Source organism: Drosophila ananassae, chromosome 2R (assembly GCF_017639315.1).
Source record: "Drosophila ananassae strain 14024-0371.13 chromosome 2R, ASM1763931v2, whole genome shotgun sequence".
Lineage (NCBI taxonomy): Eukaryota > Metazoa > Arthropoda > Insecta > Diptera > Drosophilidae > Drosophila > Drosophila ananassae.
Genome location: NC_057928.1, coordinates 24,932,204 through 24,950,126, shown reverse-complemented (window position 1 = coordinate 24,950,126; position 17,923 = coordinate 24,932,204). Strand labels below are relative to the sequence as shown.

The 17,923-nt window shown below is 48.6% G+C and overlaps 4 protein-coding genes across 12 annotated transcripts in view; 1 reads left to right on the top strand and 3 right to left on the bottom strand.

Annotated features, from left to right (window-relative positions):
* LOC6507387 (homeodomain-interacting protein kinase 2) overlaps positions 1-2,232 on the bottom strand; it is a 42,810-nt gene extending 40,578 nt beyond the window's left edge. The window contains exon 1 of one of the 2 annotated variants that reach the window (XM_044714538.1): positions 1,820-2,232. The gene's annotated coding sequence lies outside the window, so the exon portion shown is untranslated. The remainder of the gene's footprint in view (positions 1-1,819) is intronic. The other variant, XM_001956072.4, reaches the window with a different exon arrangement.
* LOC6507665 (peptidyl-prolyl cis-trans isomerase-like 1) lies at positions 1,756-3,273 on the top strand. The gene is made up of 3 exons (XM_001956073.4): positions 1,756-1,783; positions 2,465-2,690; positions 2,750-3,273. The coding sequence occupies exons 2-3, from the start codon at positions 2,611-2,613 to the stop codon at positions 3,195-3,197; spliced, it is 528 nt and encodes a 175-aa protein (XP_001956109.1). The 5' UTR covers positions 1,756-1,783; positions 2,465-2,610; the 3' UTR covers positions 3,198-3,273.
* On the bottom strand, positions 3,254-4,491 carry LOC6507386 (BLOC-1-related complex subunit 6). Of its 2 annotated transcripts, none has more exons than XM_014909719.3 (3): positions 4,003-4,491; positions 3,462-3,948; positions 3,254-3,400 (listed from the first exon to the last, which is right to left on the bottom strand). In XM_014909719.3, the coding sequence occupies exons 1-3, from the start codon at positions 4,373-4,375 to the stop codon at positions 3,355-3,357; spliced, it is 906 nt and encodes a 301-aa protein (XP_014765205.1). In that variant the 5' UTR covers positions 4,376-4,491; the 3' UTR covers positions 3,254-3,354. The 2 variants fall into 2 exon arrangements, with proteins under 2 accessions (XP_014765205.1, XP_001956110.1); XM_001956074.4 differs by having other exon boundaries at positions 4,000-4,487.
* A 193-nt stretch (positions 4,492-4,684) lies between these two features.
* LOC6507385 (nucleosome-remodeling factor subunit NURF301) lies at positions 4,685-17,809 on the bottom strand. Of its 7 annotated transcripts, none has more exons than XM_014909716.3 (14): positions 17,581-17,807; positions 16,528-17,034; positions 12,542-16,456; positions 12,082-12,468; positions 11,696-12,019; positions 10,164-11,627; positions 9,973-10,103; positions 7,157-7,445; positions 6,674-7,108; positions 6,087-6,612; positions 5,918-6,028; positions 5,493-5,856; positions 5,348-5,432; positions 4,685-5,282 (listed from the first exon to the last, which is right to left on the bottom strand). In XM_014909716.3, exons 2-14 carry the CDS (start codon positions 16,817-16,819, stop codon positions 5,077-5,079), a joined length of 8,529 nt encoding a protein of 2,842 aa, XP_014765202.1. In that variant the 5' UTR covers positions 16,820-17,034; positions 17,581-17,807; the 3' UTR covers positions 4,685-5,076. The 7 variants fall into 7 exon arrangements, with proteins under 7 accessions (XP_014765202.1, XP_014765203.1, XP_014765200.1 ...); XM_014909717.3 differs by having other exon boundaries at positions 6,674-7,102; XM_014909714.3 differs by having other exon boundaries at positions 17,676-17,807.
* Between the last annotated feature and the right edge of the window lie 114 nt (positions 17,810-17,923).

Here is a 17,923-nt window from a genome sequence, read left to right as displayed (position 1 = left end):
TAGGACTCTGGGAGATACTTCTGGGAGAAGCCTGCCAGAAACATCCTTTATATAGGAAAATTATTTATAATTTTTGAAATTGAAATAAAACTTTTAAGATACTAGAGTATCTTTTAGGATGCTTTATGGAGAGAGTTACGAGATCTGGTACTAGATACTGGTACTATTATTACTCTTAGGATTAATTAGTCTAGGAATTTAAACAGAAACATCCTTTATAAGGATGATTAGAAATTGCCAAAAAGAGTTTAAAGATACTTCTAGTGCTAGAGATACTAGGTATCCTATCAGAAATATGGTTTCTAGAGAGAGTCTCGACTAAAGATACCAAGATACTTGAGATCCTAGCAAGTCCAGCTCAGCAACCTAGCAGATTCTCCATTTTTGGAGAGAGTTATGACTGATGGGCCATAGTAGACTAGAAACTTCAACAGAAATATCGTTTATAAAGCCTAGAAATGGCAATAATTCCTTTAAATTACTAAATAACTAGAGATACTAATAGGTACAGCCTAGAAACCTAGCATGTCCAAGATTTCTGGAGAGAATTGAGACTCTTGAGGTGCCGTAGCATAGGAACTTTTCCAGAAGAATCCTTCAAACAGCCCAGAAGATACTAGAGTGCTAGCAGAGAGAGCAGATTGGAAGATACTAGACAGTACTAGAGATACTACAGATAGAGATAGTAGTGATCTTAAGTACTAAAGATACTAGACAACCCAACAGGTTGAAGGTTTTGTGGGGAGATCTACTTTATGTTCAATGCTCTGATCCCCGAGCCTAGGAATTCTACCAGAAACATCCATTACAAAGTCTAGAAATTTCAATAAAAGTTACTAGGCAGTTACTTTATACTTTAGATACTTTATTTTGACTGTGAGAGCCTCAATCAGAGCCTAGAAATAGTATAAGATACATTCTTTATCCTCCTTTACGGTTAGAAGCTTCAGGAAGTTTTCTAAGACTAGAAACCTAGCCAATCCTGAAGAGATTAAGGACTTTGGGGGGATGGAAGTCTATAAATTTTACCAAAAAGATACTTTATAAAGCCTGGAAGATACTTATGTGCTTGAGATACAAGCAAAACCTAGCAGATACAAGATTTTAAGGAGAGAATTACTTTATTTCCACTTTTAAAGGATCAGAGGCTTAGGAATTGTACCAAAAACATGCTTAAAAAAGCCTAGAAGTTTCAGATACTTCTAAGAACTAAAAAACCCACAAGATACAAGGATCGAGGAGTGTTCGTAGATCGTAGTTGAAGAATTTCATTCGTCGGCCAAGAACTAAGATCCTTCATGAAGCCTTGGAGAGGGAAGGAGGACCGAGGACCCGCGCCCGCATGTGAGCCAGAAATAAAGCGACATATCCCATATGTGGAAGTGGAAACACCCCCAGCGGAGGCAGCTGCCACGCTGTACTCGACACTCGACACCCGACACGAAGCACAACCACAAGCACACCCTGTACATATATTTTTTGCTAAAAAATAAAGGCAGACAAACAAAAACAGAAGTACAGCAACAATTCCAGGCCGAATTAATAAAAAACTTAAATATACAATTGAAAATTAATTCTCTCTCTCTCTCGCTCTTTGTTGTTCTCTTCCCACAAGCACTCTCACACACACACACACACTCTCGCAAAGAAGCTACGTGCGCTACTTTGAGTTCGTCGTTTTCAATTCATTTTCAAGAGTTTCTCTCTGCTGCTTCTTGCTACTTCTCCCAGCAAACACAAAACAACAAAAAAAACAAACACGCAAAGACACACACACACACGGGTAGGGAAATTCGTTTGCTTTTCACATTTTGCTTACATTTTTTTTGCTTCATTTATGCTTATGTAGAAAGTTAACTCGATTTATTATTATTATTATTATAAAAAAACACTCGCCATGGCTCGGTCGCGTTCCACTGTTTTCACTCACGCACACGAACGGTGGCACACACACACGGATGTCGGATTTGTTATTCGTTATCCTCGCCCGTTTCCGTTATCCGTTCTCTGACTCGTTCTGTTTTCCGTGTTCATCCGTGTTCACCCGTGTATTCGCGTCGATTGCACACAGTGTTACCAACAACCACGGCCGCCGTAAGACCGTCGCTGGTATTTTTCCGTTGCTCCGAAACTGCTAGATTGCATTCCTATTTTCCCTATTTAACTTTAACAAAATTTTGCTTCCAAAATATGATTTTTTCCCTAAACACAATGGCTTCAATTGCCTCCTTGACATAAACTATATCACAAATCCGATTATTTTCTCATTCTTTTTGTATTTTTTTTTGTCAATAACGTCAAAAGTTTACCGGTTCATAACCGGTATGGGTTCCGCATTTATTTCAACGCTATTTAGAATTTTAAAATAATTATTTTTGTAGATACAGCACATCTCTTTAATAACATAATATAATTATTTTTATTTTAATTTCTTATTTAATATTTTTTTTATTTTTCCTTTAAGAATTTTTCAGTGTATTATTTTAGATACGAGTATTTTTGGTTTAAATATACCGAGAAATACTGCAAATATATTTGCGCTCTGCCGGGTTGTAAACAATTCTTTAATTTCCGCCAAATCTTCAAATAAATCTTCATAAACATAGCAAAATGTTGTCCTTGCCCGATCCTGCAGCTGGTGGAATTCCCGACAAGGCCTGGCAGCCGCATTTCGTGACGTTGGAGACTAGGCAAGAGCACTGAGTTTCTCCTCCAGTAGCTTCCAATTCCTAATTATGTTCCTCCACAGCATGGGAGAAATAACCGTGGAACTCTACTGGAAACATGCCCCAAACACGTGCCGAAACTTTGCCGAGTTGTCCCGGCGCGGCTACTACAATAACGTGGTCTTCCACCGAATCATCAGGGACTTTATGATTCAAGGCGGCGATCCGACTGGAACGGGTAGAGGTGGAACCTCCATATACGGAGCAGAGTTTGGCGACGAACTGCATGGTGACCTGAAGCACACCGGCGCTGGAATCCTCTCGATGGCCAATTCCGGACCCGACACGAACGGATCCCAGTTCTTCATTACTCTGGCGCCGACCCAGTGGCTCGATGGCAAGCACACGATATTTGGAAGGGTGTACACCGGCATGGAGGTGGTAAAAAGGATAGGAATGGTGGAGACTGACAAGAACGACCGACCCGTGGATCCACTGCGCATCATCAAGGCAAAAGTGGATAAACTGTGAGGGTTTCATAAATGCCATGAAATGCTCTTCTTGAATATAATTTTTAAACCAAAACATTAAAAAGATTTAAAATTGAGGTTTAATTATACTTTAATTAAGGAATGACTAGAAGGAGAAGATCTTTCTGATTGCACACAGATCACAGAGTGGATAGCTTCTACATGGTGCTGTCCAGCATATCCACCAGTCGCTTAATCTCCCGGCTGCAAAATAGAAAAGGTTAATAATAAAGACCGTGAAGAACCACCTCCTATGACGACTTACATCCGCTGGCCCAGCTGCTCCGTGGGCTTCATCGACTTGGTAATCTCTTCCGTTTTGGCCAGCAGTTGGTACTGACACTTGATGTTGGCATCTAACGTATCTGTCAGCTTGTTGACCGCATTACGGTGCACCTCGACATTATCCGCTGTTATAGAGGAGATGGAGTGCAGCAGATTCCCCAGGTTTTCCATCAGATTGTCCACCGAGGTGGCCAGGTACTGAGCCTCCAGCTCTATGTCGCTAAGAACACTGCCATCAACTTCGGGAACATTCCGCGACTGAAGGAATCGACGGGTCAGAAGGCCACTCCCCGTAGATCCTCCCACAGCTCCTGGCCCCATTGAGGTCGAGGGGGTAGTGTGTTCCGATGAGCAATCAGTGTGAGAAGAGGCACCTACTCCTTCCCGAAGTTTGGCCTCCAGGTCATGAGCCACAAAGTGACGCATTCCCCCGGATTCACTTGCTCCTTCCAGTTCATATTGGAGATCTTTAAAAAGGAGGATAAAGTAATTGTGCGTGGAAGGGAATAAATCCTTACTACTATCATGTTTCGGTCTGATTCCCTGCGGATCCCCTGAACTGTCTTTGGAGTTGCTGTTCGAGTTGCTGTTATCTTCGTCCCCTGGATCGTCCTCCTCCACATCCTCTTCATCGCCAGAGTCTAGATTGACGTAGCTCTCTCCATGGGCACCGTTTCCTTGGCCCCTAGGCAATGGATTCCCCGCTGCCGTGGGTGTGAGATCCTGCAGGACGTGCTCTGGAACTGCTCCAGGGTATTGGGCCAGAAAGGGGATTTCTGTGTACGACGAAGCAGGTGTTGCCTGTCCCCCCGTTGCTGGCCGCTCCTGGCCACTCTCCTCGTCCACATAGCCGTAACGCGGACGAATAGGAATGTCCTGATGACGGTGGGTCATGGAAATTCTATTCGGCTCCTCAAAAATCGATGAAAAAAGAAAAAAATGTCCTCGATGGAATGAACAAAAACAAACTTTTGTGACCAGATTAGTGTGACCAGACGTTAGAAGTTAAAATTTCCTAAAATTGACCAAGGGATTGTTATTCACCTATTAAAAGTAGTTTTTCGAAAAAGGACGAAAATAAAACCATAAAAAATCGCAATTTCAAAATCCCCCAATAAAATTCAAAGACTTTTTACTATAAGCATGTATTTTTTACAACTTATTCTTGTAAGTTAATATCTATTTATGTGGATAGATTAAATATCAAAACAAATGCATAAGGGTTTATTTACATTTTAATCGGCTGTACAAAGATTAGTACAAATTAGGTTGTTTTTTCTCAGAAGTCCTCTAAACTAAGTGGCATCCATTTGCATTGTGGAAGTATCTTACACGGATTTGCATGTCAAATTCATATTATTCTCAGTATTGTTTATATATACATATATAAGGGGGATCCCTAATAAGAATAACTTGCTTTCCATTTTTCCTTTAATTTGATACAGAATGTGAGTGTGTAACAAAAAAATGATTGTTTGCAAATATAAAACATAAAAAAAGGGAAAATGTTTCACGCAATGTGTTAGATGCTTCAATGATATACGAACTAGACTGTAGTTACTTATAGGATAATGGCTTATCTAATATTAGATGTCTTAATTACTTTGGCCCAAAACGTTTTCGCGGAAAGTTTTGATTTTTTGCACAAAGTACGACTCCAGTGCCTCGGCACATTTGTAAAAGGATGATTCTTTTGGGTTGTAGTAGCGGCAGTTGTCAAAGATTTTAGTCATATCGCCAATAAATTCGGCTAACTTGGTGTAGGCATTCGATTCGAGTTTACTTTCCATCTGTTTGAGATCTGTAATTTAAAATTATTGTTATTTTTTCCATAAACCATACTATCTTAGAGGCTTTTTCACTTACCCATTGGCTCTTTAATTACTTTGTAGTAGTCGGGTGCTTCATCCGGATCAACCGGCTCCATAAATGGCCAAGCACTTTTATGCGACTGTAAAGAAAATACTCTTTAAGATTCTGATCTTTTCAGTTATAAATAGTTGATGACTACCTGGATTGCCTTGATTACAATCTTCAGCTCGTCAATCTCATTGGATGTGAGGATCTTCATGTTGGCAGCATTGGCATCCGTCTTCCTCTGGCACTCCGGGCAGACGTACTCATCTATGAACTCGGCCTCGCTCTGCAGGATACCGACGCACCGGCCGTGGAACCAGTCCTGGCACTTGTCACAGCATATATAGAACTGCGACTCATCGTACGGCTGGCGACAGCTGCAGTAGAGCTGTTGGGTCTCCCTGGCCTTCTTGCAATCGGTGCAAATGAATTCCGAGAGTTTTTTTGAGGCCTCCTCGCTAATATTTACACAATCGCCGTGGAACCAATTGCTGCACAAGTCGCAGCCCACATAGAACCTAAAAGGGAGATCGGAAACATGAATATCTGAATTTAAACAGACTTGTTAGTAAAACATACTTTGTGTCATCATATGGCGTGCGGCAAACGCAGTACAATTTCTCCTTTTTCCGTATCATTTTCTTGGGCCTACCCACTCCAATCCTGCTGTTTTGGGCATTGGGCTCCGACCTGGCGATACAACATGGTTATAACAATGGAACAAGATAAAGAAGCCACTGATAGTCACCTTTTTAATTCCGAGTTTGACTCGGAACGTCGATCGGAGAAGCTACGCTCGTTTTCGCTGTGCTCGTCCGGCGAAGCCACACTCATGGGACGAACGTGGCGCTGCACTTTGGTCTGCACCTCGTCGCGTATCTCGTTTTGGAGATTCCTCTCTAGCAGCGACCTCTTGCGCAAAATGGTCTTCTTGAGCATTTCCTTGTGGCGATCCAACTGCGTTTGCTTGGGCTCTCCCAGATCTGACACCTCCTCGGTCTGCCTGCGAGTCTTCTTGATGGTTCTATTGAATTGGTTGCTGGTGGTCATCGCATTTGGACGCCGGGACGGAGCTCGAACTTTCCACTCCGTGTCATCGTTCTGCTGGCGTGATATAGTGCGCCTGCGACTGGGGGTGATGCCGTCATCGGTGGCACTTCCCCTCGAAGAGAGCTCCCAGTCGTCCTGTTGGTCTTGTTGATGCTTTCGCATGTTGACGAGTTTCTCCTCAAGTTCCGGGCTGAGATTGCCCTGCTTGAGAGCATTGTTGATAGCTGAAGGGATAATATGAGTAGTTAGTATGGAAAAGGATAATTTATAGACTTCTATACTCACATTCTTGTATGTAACCGCTGGTGACAACAAAGCCGTCACCATCGCCCTCGCCGTCGCCGTCGCCCTGCTTATCCTCCTCTAATCCCGCCTCTCCGTCTGCCGGTCCGGTTGCCGATGCGTTATGATCTTCTACTGCCATTGACTCGTTGGGTTCTAGGCCCTCTAACAGGGGAGGAGTACCGACAGAAGGCTTGTGGTTAATGGTTATATTAGTTTTGTCAGTTTGTGCACTTGTACTATGCTCCTGCTCACTGCTCACGGCACTGTTTATTGAATTAATTCTAATGGTTGGACTGGCTTCGTATGTGGTTGTTAGCGCAGCGGCGTCGCTGTCGATGTTGGTCTGCAATGAACATCGTTTAAGGTCTTCACTTTCATATTCTAGGCGATGTTGTTCGTTATGGTCATTGTCTTGGTCTTGATCTTTAACTAGAACTAGATGGTCAGATTTAGATCGGATTGCTTGCTGTTTCATTGGCTTACAACTACTGTTGGTGGTGTGGCTTTCTTTGGGAGATGGAGAGGATGTCTTGGGGGATGGAAATGATTTGGGAGATGGGGATGGATCTGGGATGGGAGATGGGGAAGCAGATGTGACTTGTGGCTTTGGGGGACTGCAGACGACAATGATCTCATCGTCGTCCTCCTCCTCCTCCTCCACCTCCTCATCATCATCATCATCGTCGTCTTCATCCGCCTCTTGCTCAAGATCTTGCATATAGTCGGCATTGGGACTGGGACTGGTACTGGCCATGTCGCCACTGCCACCAACCTAATTGTTTCCAAACAAAAATAATATGCAATTAAACTATGATTTTAATCAGCAGAGGCATTAGGATTTCGCTCACTGGTCAGAGTAGTATGGTGTGGTACTATGGGATTACGAACAAGATACGCTACATATGTATAAGAAGGGTCGAGAGGAGAAGACACACCTACCTGACTTTAATCAGAGATCAGTTGTAGTATTTGTTCCAGGCAACCTTTAAAGTGTGTTATCATACGAGTTGCGCAGTTGGTTGGAGAGTTGCAAGAGTTGGCGAAGAGATTAACACCGAAGTGGTTAGGAGTTGTAGTTGTTGACACACGCGCGACATTAAGGCATGGTTTATTAATTTTTTGTTTTTTGTTTTGTTTTTTTTTTTAGCAGTGGAAGCATGAGTTTATTTCAAGGAGAGTTTAATTACAAAGATAGGAAAGTATTTTTAAACTGGTTTCATTTTTTTTTCTTCTTCAAAAATTATAATTCAAAACGGTGGCAAAAAACAGAGAGTCTAGGTATGCTGTGTAAGAGAATGGTGGAAGAGTCATGTCCTCGTCATCGTTTTAGTTGTCGAAGGTCCTGGGGGTGTCCTGGGGTGTATTATGCGATATTTTGTGTGTGTTTTGGAATTTCATTTCGATTTAGATGAGATGATTATAAAAATGGTTAAGCCTTTGTGTTCATTTCGAAGGACATGTCGAAAACTAACTTGCGACACCGCGACATGCTACAATTCGTCCTTATATTATTTGCCATTTTTAGTTAATATTTTTGTATTTTTTATTTATTAATTTTAATTATGTCAGCCAACTAAAACTCTCTGGTTGCGGGTTAATCTCTTCAGCATCAGCATGGAGAAATTTTAATTGGACACTGGCACTTGCAAACTCAACTGATTTCTGATTAAAATGCCATATATAGCCTATAGATTTTTCTATATTTTCTGTTTTACTTTTTTTTTTTTTTTTTCTGTGGTTCTGTGATTGCTTTTCTTGCACTGAATTACAAGTTATGTTTCAAGTTATTAAAGCATGCGCTTTTTTCTCAACACAAAGGCCAATTTGCAAATAATCATCCAACTAATTCAGAAACAAAAATTCACAAATAACATTTCAAATCTAACGAGAGTTCGAGAGGTGGTCTTTGTCACAAAAATGGGGGTTTATGGTATATATAGAACTCATATATAGAACTTGTGTATGTCTTTTGCTTATAATCTTTATATACAATAGATCCTTCTCGAATATATCAACATTCTTTATCTCAGTTTGTGTGAGTGTTAAATTGAATCTGGAATTATTTAAGGCAAGAAAGTAAATAAAGTCAAGATACGGTGCCGGGTGCCATAAACTCCTCCATTAAGGAATGTTTTGTGAAAGGATATAATTAGCTCTCGTAGTTATAGTCTTTCTTGCATTAAATTCCAGAAGTAGTAGTAGTACAGCTGTTAGGGATAGTCTTTGTAGCAGTTGCATGGAATAAAATAGAAGCTTCTCATAGAACTTTCTTTATTATTTATTATTATTATTTGTTTTTATTTTGAAAAGAAAAAAAGAAACAGAGCTGGGTCTTGCATAATAGGTGTGTTTTATTGCAAAAAGCGCTTTACATTTTAAAAGTAACATTATTATTATTTAGAAACCAAATGTCTCCAGGCAAGAAAATCGAATCGCAGCAGCGTTTTTTGTCTAATACTTGTGGATTGCCTTGGTTCTTAAACATTGGCTCTGGACAGTCTGAATATGATTATATTTGTGTATTTTAATCTGCTTCTGCTTAAGGTGCTCGCTACTATTATCTACTATTTACTTAAACATTACTACTAGTAAGCTATTCACATTGTTTAGGCTAATACATTATGTGTTTGTGTGTGTGTGTGTTATGTTTAAGTTAAACCGAATAAATATGTATGTTTTAAGGGCATTAACTAGGTCGTACAATAGATAGATCTTTGCGGAGAATCGGTTGAAGAATAACTATGTTGCAAAAGTAAGCCTTGTTTCTATCATATATAATATATATTATTAAGTATATAGTATATATAGTATTTAGTTTATAGTATGTACTGAATGAAAAGTCTTTGTTGCTGTACTTGTGGGGGGGCGGGTAGATACAAAAGCATATCCATCTTAATCTCGTTATCTCTTAGGAATTAGGAATGTCATGTATACCACATTGAGAAACGCATTCTTTAATATTTATCTCAAGAGCGATTATTCAAGATAATTAATAATTAAAAACAAACAAACGACAAGTACGGAACAAAACTTGAAAGTTAAAAAAAATAATAAAAATAATTAAAGTGCAAGTAAAGCAGCAACATGCCTCTCTCTGGTTGGTATTGGTATCGGTAACGGTATTGGTCTTCAAATCATAATAAATTATCGATAACTTAATAATATTGATATAATAAAAACATATCGATTGGCGTTTCGGTTGGATATCGGTTGAAAAGCGAAATGCCTCATCTCTAATAAGCACATCCCTAGCGCGGTTCCCACATACCGCATTCAATTTACAATTAAAAGCTACTCACTTGTTGGTGCGCGGCTGACTGGTGGACTGGGGTTAGCGGGGGTGGTTGCGACTGGTTGGTGGTTTCCGGCTGCACGGCCAAATATATCTTGGTTGGCCCGAGCACGCCTAGCTTGCCGTTCGATTCTTGGGCTGAAATTGGAGGAGATACTATCAGTATCAGGCCACTAGGACCCTAGAAAAGGCACTTACCCTTCATCAGCTGCTGCTTCACCTGCGTCTGCACCAGCTGCAGCTGCTGCGCGGTAAAGTCGTTGCCCACCAGACCCTGGAGAACGATGCGCGGCCCGTGCTCCGTCTGCAGCACCTGGGCGGTGACGCACTTAATCACTGTTCCCGGCGGCTGGTTCTGCAGCAGACTCTCCTCCACACTCATGGCCGGCGTCTGGCCGGTGACAGCCTGCGCCACCACGGACGAGCTACTGCAGTCGAAGTTGGTGGCCGCCGGCTGTGCGATCTGCTGTTGTTGCTGCTGGATGACCACCTGCTGTTGGGGGCTCTGGGCAGTGATGGTCTGCTGCTGCTGCTGTTGCTTGACGGGCGAGTTCTGGGGACTGGCCTGCGGGGCGGCGTTGTTGGTCACGATGTGTGCGTTGCCATCGCCCTGGTGTTTGATGTGGGCCACAATCTGCGCCTGGTTGTTGCCCAGTGGCTTCACGATAACTTGCTGACCATTGACGGTGGCCACCTGGAGCTTGCCCTGCGCCAGCTGCTGGGCCAGCGTCGAGTTGGGCACCAGAACCTGCTGCATGGCAGTCTCCCCCGCCTCGCCAGTGCTATTGACCTGCGGCTTCTCCTCCGCCGCCGGCTGGACAGCCTGCTGCTGCTGCACCACCAGCTGCTTGACCAACTTGGTCTGGGTGCTGGGCGAGGAGACGACCTGATTCGTTTGGACAACAAACTGCTGCTGGGGCTGGGCCACCACCTGCTGCTGTTGTTGCTGCTGCTGCTGTTGGGTCTGAATCTGCTGCTGGACCATTTGGAGTGCTTGACTCTGGGGCACATTCCTTTGGGTCACTATTGTCTGGCCGGGACTCAGGATAATCCGCTGGCCGCCCAACACTATCTGCTGTTGTACGTTACTGGTGTTGACGATTTGTTGGATTACCTTTTGTGTTGGCTGAGCTCCTACCTGGTTGACTGAGATCTGTTGGGTCTGCTGCTGGGGCGACTGCTGGACCGGCTGGGCCAGGACTTGCGTCTGCACGATCTGCTGCTGCTGCTGCTGTTGCACCGGCGACGCGACCTGTTGTTGCGCCGACGAGGTGGATATGATTACCTTCTGGCCCTGGGCATTCTGACCCACCACCAGCTTCGAGCCGGACTGCACCTGGAACACCTGCTGCAGGTTCTGGCCCGGCGTCGTGCTCACCACCTTGGACACTATCTTCTGCACCGCCGGCGACGATGTGCCGGACGTGGAGGCGGACGACTGTTGCTGTTGGGCCAGCAGCAACTTGTTCTTGATTTGTGCGATCGGCAGCGCCACCCGCTGCGACGTGGCTATGGCCTGAGCCCCGGGCGTCTTGGCCACGTGCTTCACCGCGATCTGCTTGATCACAGGAGTTCCGGAGGCCGATGTAGCTGCAGTAGCACCTGACACCGCCGGCGACGACGTCGCAGATACCGTCTTGATGACCTTGTTCACTTTGTTTCCTAAAAAATGAAAGAAATACTTCAATCCTCCAGTCCAGCCCAGACTTCAATCTTTCGTGGTGACTCACCTGGCGTGTTGGCATTGGAGGCGGGTGTGGTGGTCAGGACGTGCAGCTTGCCGTCCGGCATCTGGACCAGCTGCTGCCCGGGATTCAGGCCACGCACGCTCACCTTGCCGTCCGGCCCCCGTATGATCTGCACCTTGTGGGGAGTGGAGGACGGGTTAGTCTGCGTGCTGGAGGCGTTGGAAACAGTGGGCGAGGATGTGGCCGTGGCCGAATTTCCCGCCGCCGAAGACCGCGCCACCTGCGTCACCGCCTGCTGAATGATCCGCGTCGTGCCGTCCGGATTCTTGACTATGACCCGCCGGCTTCCAATGACCTGTCCCTTAACTGAAAGGATAATTTTTTTATTAGACTGGACTCATGAGAGAGTAATCCCTGCCTGCACTCACCCGGAGTCACTGAACGAGTAATGTCGCCCGCACCGACCACCTTGCGCTGCTGATGCACGGCCCGTTGCAGCTTCAGTTGCTGCTCCATCTTCTCCTTGACGTCCTCGCTGGTCTTGGGCGCCAGCTGGATGCGTCCGCCCACTCCGATGGTGGTGCCATTGGTGGAAGTGCCCGCCAGACTGCCGCCACTGGCCTCCAGTTGGCGGGAAGCCACCGATCGCGTCACGGTCGAGAGGCGCGCCTTCTCCTGCTTCTCGCCCATGAACTTGATCTCCCAGAGTTCCAGCTTGTCCTCCTCGACCCACTCCTCGCTGATCTGGGGCTCCGTAGGCTGGGGAGACTCAGCCCGCTTCCGTTTCCGCAAGCCAGAGCGGATGGATGTGACTTCTGCGAGTTAAAAGAGATTATTGTTAAGTATTCCTTCTAGAAGAGACACTTTTTGCTCCCAAGGACTACCTACCTCTTATGGTCTTTGGCATCTCCAGTGGAATGACAACCTTTCGACGCAAGTAGCTGGTCTTCTCGCCATAGCGGCCGGCGTGGCGAAGCTTCAGTAACTCCAGCGTCACGATCTCGGTGTCCGTCGTCACCTGATGCTTGCCATCCGTGGACGGCGGCTTCGCGATCATGTCGTCCCAGCGCAGGCACGTCCACAGGATGCGCAGCTGCAGGGCCAGGCTGGACAGGGTGGTGGCGTTGGAGGTGCGATAGGCCCAGCACGTCCGGAAGAGCGGACGCGAGCACTGGTACTGCCAGATGGAGTTGTTCTTGGCCCCGTGGTGGAAGCCATTGGCTGTTGACTTGCCGCCGAGCCGGGCCAGCTTCAACAGCTCGTAGCGCGGCAGGACGAGAAGGCTGCGCTTCTTCTTGTGGGTGAGGAAGTTCGAGATGAGCGGATAGCGGGAGTAGGAGGCCTTCTTGACGACGGGCGTGGACTTGTCCTCGCTCTTCACCGCCTGCTCGTACAACTTGGCCGAGTCGCTGATGAGGTAGACCCGGCCGCTCGCCGACTTGGTGGAGTAGACGCGCTCCGACCCGTTCTCGAAATACTCCCGTTCGTACTTCTTTACGGGCTCCCGCTTGATCGGCCGGGCGTTGATGGGGAACCTTCGGTTCTGCTTGTTCAGCGGAATATCCTTGTCCAGGGTCTGGTCCAGGACGTCCTTGGTGCCGATGTAGGCCTTCTTGGACTTCTGGTTGCGCTTTCGCCGCCACCCCGGCGCCGTGTCGGTGTCCTCGGCCGCGGCACCACTGGCCGCGTTCAGGCCGGCCACTATAGAGTCCTCGGTGCTCTCAACCTCCACGTTGCTGCACACGTCCATGCTCTCGATGAAGTCCATCTTGTCCGAGTCCTGCGTGTTGGAGTCGCCGGCCGTGGTGGTGCTGCCGGTACTGGGATCGTCCTCCTCCTTGATTTTCGGGTTGCCGGCGGCGTCCGTCTCCAGCTGCAGGCACTCGCTCAGGAACAGGTCGCTGAAGGTGACGGCATGCGCCCGCGCCTGCTCCCAGTCCTGCAGCAGATCAAGCGGCGCCTCGGACTCGGGGCCCTTTCCGTCCTCCGATTCATCGGCCGCCAACTGAGTGCTCTCCCGCTTGCCCTCGGTGAGCTTCTGTTCCAAAATCGAGGGCTTCTTAACAGCGCCCAGAATGGCGGCGACCGTCTCCTTGGAGCCGTTGCCCGCGGTGTGCGCCTTGCGCAGCAGCAGGAGGAGCTCCTTTTTGGCACGGGCTTTCTGGAGGCACAGCGGCGAGTAGCAGGTGTTCTGGGTGATCTGGGAGACGGCGTTGGAGTTCGTGTTGCACTCCTTCGTGTAGCAGCCGAAGGTCTTGGCGAAGCGGTTCAGCTGGCTGAACTGCAGCCGCACTGTCTGGATCTGCTTGGCCAGCGAGTTGACCAGCTCCAGGTTCACGTTGGCCGGCCCGCCCTTGACGGCGGCCTCGGTGAGGCGGAGCAGGCGCTTCTCCAAGTACGTCTGATGGGCATTGGCCGGATTCGGGGCGGAGATCACCAGTGGCTTGACGTCCGCCGCCACTTTGCTGGCTATCTGCTCCTCCACCTCGGCCAGCTTCACGCGACGCTCCAGCAGATCGTCCAGCCGGCTCTTGCGGGCCACCTTGGGGTAGTAGGTGCGGCCGGGAGTCGTGAGCGCCCGGCTCACATCGATGTGGCCCTTCACCTTGTCCTTGACGTCCTCGATAACCTTCACGTTGGTGTACTGCTCCGGCAGGTAGTGGCACACCTGGCCATCCACATTGCTCGTCTCACACTGCTGCATGAACAGCTGGGTGCGGGGATCCACCAGCACGATCTCATTGACGGCCGCCTCCTCCGCCCCCATGGTGTAGTGGACGTAGATCCGGTTGTGGGTCAGCGGCTGGGCGCGACGGGCACGCACTCCGCAGCGCCGGCTGCTCGAGAGCCACAACCATCCCCACTGGCCGTGCACCCGGTACTCCTCGCCCTTCTGCTTCCACACCTGGTGCTTGAGGCCCAGCGAGTACTTGATGTAGTTGAAGGCCAGGCGATTGCGCTCCTCCTCGTCGTCGCGTTCACGCTTCTCGCGCTTCTCCAGCTTTTTGCGCTCCTCCCGCTCGGCGCTGGTGATGCGCTGCAGGCTGGTGTGGCCCAGCTGCTCGTGCCAGACGTTGGCGAAGACCACGCTCTTGAGGGACGCCTGGAAGAGCATCAGCACGGCGGCAAAGTCGGTGGCACGGCGGGCATTCATGACGGCCGCATTCCAGACCTTCTTGTTGATCACCCAGTTGGGATTGAGGAAGGAGGCCGCTATGTTCGACTCGAAGCTTATCAGAGTCTGTCTGAGGGTGGTGATCATGTTCTCCGTGGAGCCCATGGTGATGCCGATCCACTTGAAGTCCGAGGCGGTGGTCAGGGAGAACTTGTGGGAGAGATGGCGGCGCTTGTCGCGCTCCTCGTTGCGCTGCGGCTTGTTCAGGGCGATGGTGTTGCTGGAGTACTGGTTCACATAGTTCTTGAATCCCTGCTCCATGCCCAGCTTGAAGTACAGCGTCCCGTTGTTCATCTGTGTGGTTTTCTGGCGCGTCACCATCTTTGTTTCCTCGGTCTTCTTGGCCGCCTCATCGGACTTGGCCTCCTCGTCGTCCTCCTCCGCGCCAGCATCCTTATCCAGTATCTCGTTAGTAGCCTCTTGTTCCATCTCGATGATGCTGCGCTTGGAGTGCTTGTGCTCGTTGGTGAGCGTCTCTGTCAGCTTCATTTGGCGCTCGATCTCCTCCCGGCGCTCGCATATCTGGGCGTGCAGTCGCGGTTCCAACTCCTCCGCGTCCAAGCGCTTCAGCAGCAGCTTCAGCTTGCTCGTCGTGCTGTAGTACCAGCAGGTGCAGTCCGTCTGATCCTCGACAAAGATGCGGCGGGCAATGAACCAATACCGTCGTCCATGCCGGTCGACACCCAGGCTGTCGTGCCGGATGAGCACGCCCTGCTTCTCCTGCGGCAGCACGCAGTCCACCACCCCGGTGACCTTGTGGGAGCGGCACAGCCCGCACTGCCAGTCCTCGGTGGGCACATCGTTCATGGGCGGGTCGACGCACTCCAGGTGATAGACGGCAGGACAGGTCTCGCAGCACAGCAGATCCCCCAGGCGATGGCAGACCCGACAATGGTCGTCGTAGTGTATGGGCCCCTCCTGGAGCATAACGTCGCGCACCGAGTTGGCGGTCAGGAACTGATCCGCCAAGAACTGAAGCACCTCCAGCCGATTCTCCACGCTGGTATAAGGATACTCTGTCCGACTTAGAATGTGATAGACGTTGCGGTCGAAGGACTTGTCGCTCTCCACGTAGCTGCGCAGCACCTCCGGCCACGTGATGGCGTCAATGAGGTACAGACTGATATTGACCGTGTCCTTCTGATCCAGCGGCCCGAAGTGCGTGCCCTGGGCGTCCTCCTCGCGCAGGATCGCCTTCAGCAGCATTATGTGGACGTCGGTCAGTAGGGCGCTCTGTTCGTCGCAGGCCATTGCGGCGGCAAAGTCCTCGAACCGGAAGGGCGAGAGGCGCACCAGGTGCCGGAAGCGACGCAGCACTTCGTAAATACTGAGGGCGCGCAGGACGTGAGTATTGGGTAAGGATAGGTCCTCGGACGAGTCGGGCAGGTTGAGAGCCGCGTACTGCCGCCCCTCCTGCAGCCAAACGGGCTCGGGGCTGGGCGGTCGTGACGGACGACCGACGCCGCCGTTCTGGTTGAAGCTGCACACGGAGAACTCGGACTCGCTCTCGTTGGCGGCGTCCAGGCTCTCGTCGTCGCTGGGCGTGAGTAGCATGTCATCCTCGTTGTCCGACTTCTCCTCCTCGGAGTCACCAAAGTCCGACCCGTAGTGGTATTCGGATTCATAGCCTACGGAGTAACATACAAGGGGGTAGTATTAGTTTCAATCACTGACTGACAGGCATTGCTTGTCTTCTCACCTTTTCGGCCCGAGTAGCTGCTGGTGTTGGCCTGAACATTCGATTTGCGGCCGCGTCCCCGCTTCGAGGCGGCACTGCCCCGACTGCTGCGGTTGTGATTGTTGTTACTGCTCCGGCTGCCCTCGTCGCTCTGGGGCGAGATGCCGCGCGAGGCGGACGGTGTGCTCGGCTGCGACTTTCCCTCGCTGAGATACTTGGGCTTCTTGAGAAGCTTGTAGTCGAAACGGCCGGACGTCCGTTCGTTGGGCGTCTTTGGCGGACGACCGCGCTTGCGGCTGCCGCGTCCACTCATTATGTTGTTTTTGTCTGTTTTGGATGCAGATCCTGGTGTCCGATCTCGGATCCCTGTTCCTGGAGAAGTTACTAACACACACACACACACTCAACTACTGATGCCCTATAGCTGGGGAGGGGGAGGAGGAGGAGGTAGTTGGCAGGAGAGAGCGTCTGTGTTTTCTCAGATGTGGTGGTTCTTCCGTTTTATCGCTTCGGAGCTGGACGTTGAATCTAAAACGAGAATTAGTTCGTTTAGCGTTTTATGTTATTGTTGCAGCTTCTTTTTTTTTAATGTTTTTCTGTTTTCGTTTTTTTTTTTTTGCGAGCCCCGCACACACACACCCACCACTGGCACACGACTCTCACACGACACACACATTCAGCGCACTCTCATGTACAGGGAAAAAATCGATCAGGGGCCACTCGCAGCACTTAATTGTGGGCAGTTTTTTTTCCCCCACGATTTTCTTTCGCTAGGCAGCGATGGGGGAGGGGATAATTACACATTTCGTCAGAACGCAGACCCGCCAAAATGTTCTTTTTAAATATATATTTCAAGTACGCATGTATTTTCAAACACAATCGCAGGCAATGTTGGAAATGCTGGACAGCAGCAGCAGTAGCAGTAGCAGCACCACCGAAGTGCGCTTGTTTGTGTGCGTGCGAGAAGCCAACGCACATTGTCCGCCATTGAAGGCGCCGTGAAAATTTCAGCAACTTTATATTCGCGATTGGGTTCTAGTTAATATTATCACAAAACTTCAGCGCACACATTACCCCGCATAGTGAGGAACCAATGTAGAAAGTTTAACACAATTTATTAACTATTTTTAACCGTCTTCTGCAAACTGCGAGAGCCGAGCCACTTTTACCTAACATTTCAGTTCTGAACAGGAGATGGATGGTACAGTCAGCCAATCACAGCGAGTCTTTTAATTCGTAATGTCGCAGGCGACATCTGGCGGTCGGCAATGGCAGTTGTCAAACGCTTTTGGGCAATTTGCGCAATTGTGAATAGAATTTATCGAGTTTCTGGCATCATTTCATTCCGAACGATAGCTGGTAACACTAATATGCATCGAACCTGGTTGCGATGGGTGCAAGGGAGACACAACATGTT